This window comes from Procambarus clarkii, chromosome 75, assembly GCF_040958095.1.
Source record: "Procambarus clarkii isolate CNS0578487 chromosome 75, FALCON_Pclarkii_2.0, whole genome shotgun sequence".
Taxonomy (NCBI): Eukaryota; Metazoa; Arthropoda; class Malacostraca; order Decapoda; family Cambaridae; genus Procambarus; species Procambarus clarkii.
The window spans coordinates 4,773,434-4,780,148 of NC_091224.1; the positions used below are offsets into that span (position 1 = coordinate 4,773,434).

Consider the following 6,715-nt stretch of genomic DNA (forward strand, 5'->3'; position numbering starts at 1 on the left):
TGATAGCTTTCTCAATCTTTTCAACTGTTTTCTAATCCAAATGTCATATACTGATTTCAGTACTCTGTCATAGTGAGTTCCATATAACTTTAACAGTGACTCATTTATTTCTGGTGGTATTTTGACCAAATTTGATTTTTATATGGTTTATATTTATTCAGTATGTCTTCTATTGCATCATATTGATTTGCGAATGTTTTTGTTTTAGAATCTTCATATTCTTCCTTTTCTTTTATTTTTGCTGCTCGACGATTGTTAATCATATTGTTGCGGTAGTCTAGACTTTCCTCTAATGGTAGGCATTGTTCAATGTATGATTTATGTGCTTTTATGAATGACTCCCATCCTGGTACTCCAACTCCAACTTTAGTTGTTGTTTTGATACCACAACGGCAGATATAAGAAAAGAATAGGAGTTGATCATGAATTTCATCGTCTGTTGCAAGTGCTTCTGAACATTCTGTTGGATTGGCTTCAATATATTCCAAGATTCTGTTGACTTTTCTAGATTTTTGTTTTGGATCTGAGTTGTAGATGACGTGTTTGTGTTCTCTGTCTGTTCCGAGGCCGTGTATTGCATAGATGAAGCTGGGTTTGTTTCCTCGTTTTGATTTAGTTCCCCACTGTTGTTTTGTGTGGATAATGAATGTTCTAAGTTTTCCAGACCAGAATGTTGTTGTTGGCGATCCTGGATGTTTTCTTGGAGATCTTCTTCTGTTTCCCAAGTCTCGCTCATAGTTTCTGCCGCTGTCATCGCTTCCGCTATCTGGTTCTGTTCTAATCTGTTTTGCTTTTCCTTTTCCAGACGTGCTAATATTAGTTTTCTTTGTTGCATTCTCTCCTCCTTTGTCTTCATCACTCTCGAAGCAAAGTTTTCTTTTAATGTTGGATCTATATTTCCCCTTAAGATATGTAGGAGAATAACTGGTCCTAGGGGTTCCATATTCTGGAAGTTTGTCTTCCATGTAGCAGAGTCTCCCAAATACTTCATCATCACTGCTGTTAAAAATTCTGTTGATTGATTTCTCTCCTTGTTCATGTATGTGCTGAATTCTAGAAGGTCCGGCAAGTATTTGTTTACTTGCATTGGGAACATATCTTGTACTTGGCATTCCTGCAATATTATGTCCACTATTCTCTGCCTTAGTATTCTGCTCGAAATGTTTATCAGTTGTATTGTTACTAGGATGATATTGTTCTCCCTGTAAAGTTTGTGCACTTGGATTGTTGGTTGAAGATTTCTTAGGGGCTCTGGCATATTGCTCAGGGATGTATCTTTCAGTTTCAGTAGGAGTGATTTTATATTGTCTGTTTTTGTCCATATTCTTATTTGATACAATCTTCCGTTGATCTCCTTTCCATTTTCCATCTTTGTTTTTTGTTTGGCTCGATCTATTGCTGATGTTAGCAATGGGGCTGTTTTGTGCTGACCTATCTGACTGCTCATCAAAGGTGCTGTAATTGATATTACCTTTTTTCTGTTAATGATCGATATCCTTCGATCATTCTGGGCAACAGAAAATATTGTTAAATATATATTGGACTATAAGATTAAGAATACGACTATTAGGGAAATGGTGGAACAAGGTTTGGTGATGGTTACTTTAATTTACAAAACAAAACAATGGATGGTACATAAGATTAAGAAGGTAACAATGTAATAAAACAAACTATAAAATACTAACTTAAAAAATAAAAATATAACTAACTATACCTTTTTATTTATACTTTATATCGGATATTGGTACCTCACAGATATAACATCCAACAATTGGATTCTATTTCGGAACTCTATATCATCCGAGTATCCATTAGCAGAACTTACAGTTTCCAAATTCCGACATCCAAAAAACATAAATTCTCTATAACCCACCCACCCAAATTAACGACTTCACAATAAATGTCAGTCAGCCGACATTCAAATTTTATATTTAAACAAAATTTTTGACTTAAAAATTTCGATAAGCGCGCTTTGCGCGCAAAAAGTTCTCTTTTTTTTGGCCGCATATGACGCAGAGCGTCGCATCTCAGATGCTATTGCGGCCAAAAAAAAGAGAACTTTTTGCGCGCAAAGCGCGCTTATCGAAATTTTTAAGTCAAAAATTTTGTTTAAATATAAAACCCTTTGAATGTCGGCTGACTGACATTTATTGTGAAGTCGTTAATTTGGGTGGGTAGGTTATAGAGAATTTATGTTTTTTGGATGTCGGAATTTGGAAACTGTAAGTTCTGTTAATGGATACTCGGATGATATAGAGTTCCGAAATAGAATCCAATTGTTGGATGTTATATCTGTGAGGTACCAATATCCGATATAAAGTATAAATAAAAAAGTATAGTTAGTTATATTTTTATTTTTTAAGTTAGTATTTTACAGTTTGTTTTATTACATTGTTACCTTCTTAATCTTATGTACCATCTATTGTTTTGTTTTGTAAATTAAAGTAACCATCACCAAACTCCCAGTTAATCCTGTATTCGTCACAGCTGGGGAATGGTGTGGTTGAACAGGATGAGGAGGTTGATTTGGGTGTTCCCGGTATGCCTTTAGATCCTGAGCTAATGCATATTGTCTCGTGTCCAGGTGATGGCGTTCGTTCCCTATTTGATAATTTATGGTGTGGAGTCTTTCTATTAGTTCTTGAACTGTTGATGTTGGTTTGTGGGCTCCGTGCGGTAGAGGCTCCCCTCTTAACCTGTCTATATCTCTTATTATGTCTGCTCTTTGTGATCTTAGGCCTGCTAGTCGATTTCGCATTTGTTCCAGATGGTCTTGGCGTTCTTGTAGATCCGGGGGTAGTTCTATCTCCCTCTCGTTTTTTTCTGAAAAAAGAAAAACATGTTATTGGTATCGGTACCACGTCAGTTTAAAATATTATTTTGGGTCGGATGGGTACCAATATGACAGCCGACTGTCGGAAGTGTTATGTCTGAGTTTCCAAATTACTTACCTCCCAAGATTTTTGTTGCCAATAGTAATAGGGATAGTTTCTTGGATCAATGTGGATTAGGATATCGGCTCCTTGCTGTAGTTGTGCATTTTCGTCCCAATAACCTTCTCTTGGAGGATAGTGATGTTCAGGTTTATAATCTGGGTATACGTTATATAGCACTTCACAATATTTTTCTAAAACTGGATTTAATTTTGTATTTTTTTCAATAAATACTTTTATTTGTTCTATCAGATGTTCACTAAATTCAGAGTCGGTAAGTTGAGTTTTTCTATAATGTTTTCGGTATCAGTGTCAGACATGTTGCCTGCACCTCCGAAGAAGCGAGACTGAATAGTGTCAGCCAGCCGACATTCTTATATACGCCAGGACTGCCCCCCCAAACCCCCCCTCCAGGCGGGGGGTGCGCATACGTTTCTGCGCATATGACGCTTAGCGTCGCATCTAAGATGCAACATGCGCAGAAACGTATGCGCACCCCCCGCCTGGAGGGGGGGTTTGGGGGGGCAGTCCTGGCGTATATAAGAATGTCGGCTGGCTGACACTATTCAGTCTCGCTTCTTCGGAGGTGCAGGCAACATGTCTGACACTGATACCGAAAACATTATAGAAAAACACAACTTACCGACTCTGAATTTAGTGAACATCTGATAGAACAAATAAAAGTATTTATTGAAAAAAATACAAAATTAAATCCAGTTTTAGAAAAATATTGTGAAGTGCTATATAACGTATACCCAGATTATAAACCTGAACATCACTATCCTCCAAGAGAAGGTTATTGGGACGAAAATGCACAACTACAGCAAGGAGCCGATATCCTAATCCACATTGATCCAAGAAACTATCCCTATTACTATTGGCAACAAAAATCTTGGGAGGTAAGTAATTTGGAAACTCAGACATAACACTTCCGACAGTCGGCTGTCATATTGGTACCCATCCGACCCAAAATAATATTTTAAACTGACGTGGTACCGATACCAATAACATGTTTTTCTTTTTTCAGAAAAAAACGAGAGGGAGATAGAACTACCCCCGGATCTACAAGAACGCCAAGACCATCTGGAACAAATGCGAAATCGACTAGCAGGCCTAAGATCACAAAGAGCAGACATAATAAGAGATATAGACAGGTTAAGAGGGGAGCCTCTACCGCACGGAGCCCACAAACCAACATCAACAGTTCAAGAACTAATAGAAAGACTCCACAACATAAATTATCAAATAGGGAACGAACGCCATCACCTGGACACGAGACAATATGCATTAGCTCAGGATCTAAAGGCATACCGGGAACACCCAAATCAACCTCCTCATCCTGTTCAACCACACCATTCCCCAGCTGTGACGAATACAGGATTAACTCCAGTAGCAGCTCGAACTCGTCAGAAGACGAAAAAAACGGAGACAAACCAAATACCCGTAAAACAGCTAGTACCTCAAAAAAAGGTAATATCAATTACAGCACCTTTATTGAGCAGTCAAATAGGTCAGCACAAAACAGCCCCATTGCTAACATCAGCAATAGATCGAGCCAAACAAAAAACAAAGATGGAAAATGGAAAGGAGATCAACGGAAGATTGTATCAAATAAGAATATGGACAAAAACAGACAATATAAAATCACTCCTACTGAAACTGAAAGATACATCCCTGAGCAATATACCAGAGCCCCTAAGAAATCTTCAACCAACAATCCAAGTGCACAAACTTTACAGGGAGAACAATATCATCCTAGTAACAATACAACTGATAAACATTTCGAGCAGAATACTAAGGCAGAGAATAGTGGACATAATATTGCAGGAATGCCAAGTACAAGATATGTTCCCAATGCAAGTAAACAAATACTTGCCGGACCTTATAGAATTCAGCACATACATGAACAAGGAGAGAAATCAATCAACAGAATTTTTAACAGCAGTGATGATGAAGTATTTGGGAGACTCTGCTACATGGAAGACAAACTTCCAGAATATGGAACCCCTAGGACCAGGTATTCTCCTACATATCTTAAGGGGAAATATAGATCCAACATTAAAAGAAAACTTTGCTTCGAGAGTGATGAAGACAAAGGAGGAGAGAATGCAACAAAGAAAACTAATATTAGCACGTCTGGAAAAGGAAAAGCAAAACAGATTAGAACAGAACCAGATAGCGGAAGCGATGACAGCGGCAAAAACTATGAGCGAGACTTGGGAAACAGAAGAAGATCTCCAAGAAAACATCCAGGATCGCCAACAACAACATTCTGGTCTGGAAAACTTAGAACATTCATTATCCACACAAAACAACAGTGAGGAACTAAATCAAAACGAGGAAACAAACCCAGCTTCATCTATGCAATACACGACCTCGGAACAGACAGAGAACACAAACACGTCATCTACAACTCAGATCCAAAACAAAAATCTAGAAAAGTCAACAGAATCTTGGAATATATTGAAGCCAATCCTACAGAACGTTCAGAAGCACTTGCAACAGACGATGAAATTCATGATCAACTCCGATTCTCTTCTTATATCTGCCGTTGTTGTATCAAAACAACAACTAAAGTTGGAGTTGGAGTACCAGGATGGGAGTCATTCATAAAAGCACATAAATCATACATTGAACAATGCCTACCATTAGAGGAAAGTCTAGACTAATGCAACAATATGATTAACAATCGTCGAGCAGCAAAAATAAAAGAAAAGGAAGAATATGAAGATTCTAAAACAAAAACATTCGCAAATCAATATGATGCAATAGAAGACATACTGAATAAATATAAACCATATAAAAAATCAAATTTGGTCAAAATACCACCAGAAATAAATGAGTCACTGTTCAAGTTATATGGAACTCACTATGACAGAGTACTGAAATCAGTATATGACATTTGGATTAGAAAACAGTTGAAAAGATTGAGAAAGCTATCATATATGGAAAGATTAAAAGAGGAATATGCCAATGATATACCAATAGCACTAACAGAACAGGACAAAATAGAAATTAAATATATCTTAAATATTCTATACAAAAATAAGATAAATTGGATTTGCTTCTTTGCGAGTTTTATGTATATTTATAACAAAACAGATCCAAAGAAAAATGTACTATGTCTAGAAGGTCCAACCAATACAGGAAAAACAATGATTATAAACCTATTGTTGGACAACCTGCAAGCAACATCTATTGCAAAGAATAGTGACAGTGATAGATTCCAATTTTCAAATTGTACATCAGCTACAGCTGTTCTTTTTGAAGAGCCTACAATTACTATGACAAATGTGAATACATACAAAAACTTTTGGGGAGGTCAAGAAACTGAAACTGACGTAAAGAACAGCAGCCATGAACTAGTAGAACGTCTTCCTTGGTTTATACCTTGCAATGAAGACATCGGAATGAACATTGAAGGATATGAACGACAAGCAATAGAAATGAGACTAATTAAATTTGAATTATTTGAACCGATATCAGATGGAATAATAAATACATCTGGCATCCCACGCCTAGAGACCACTATAAAAGGAGCAACCTTATAGAGATGGCTCCTCACTCAAAAAGAGACCCTGACACAGGCACTAGCTGCTATCCCACACGCATTAGAACATGGAAAATTTAACACCACCTATAACCCCGGCAGCTGGTATCGAGACTGGAAGAGGAATGAAAAGGAGTCTGGAGGAGGACCCTGATGAAGAAAGAAATCACCGCGTCAAAAGAAGTGCTGGAGATGGAGTTGATGTTATAGGTAATTATAAATATTAATATTT

At 37.2% G+C, this 6,715-nt stretch overlaps 1 protein-coding gene across 1 annotated transcript; it reads left to right on the forward strand.

The window, feature by feature from the left end:
- The first annotated feature begins 5,611 nt into the window (after positions 1 to 5,611).
- Positions 5,612 to 6,484, forward strand: LOC138356948 (uncharacterized). The gene has a single exon (XM_069313483.1). It carries the CDS (start codon positions 5,612 to 5,614, stop codon positions 6,482 to 6,484), a length of 873 nt encoding a protein of 290 aa, XP_069169584.1.
- Positions 6,485 to 6,715: the final 231 nt, after the last annotated feature.

Coding starts and splice junctions, on each gene's coding strand:
- LOC138356948 (XM_069313483.1), top strand. CDS start 5,612: ATGATTAACAATCGTCGAGCAGCAAAAATAAAAGAAAAGGAAGAATAT.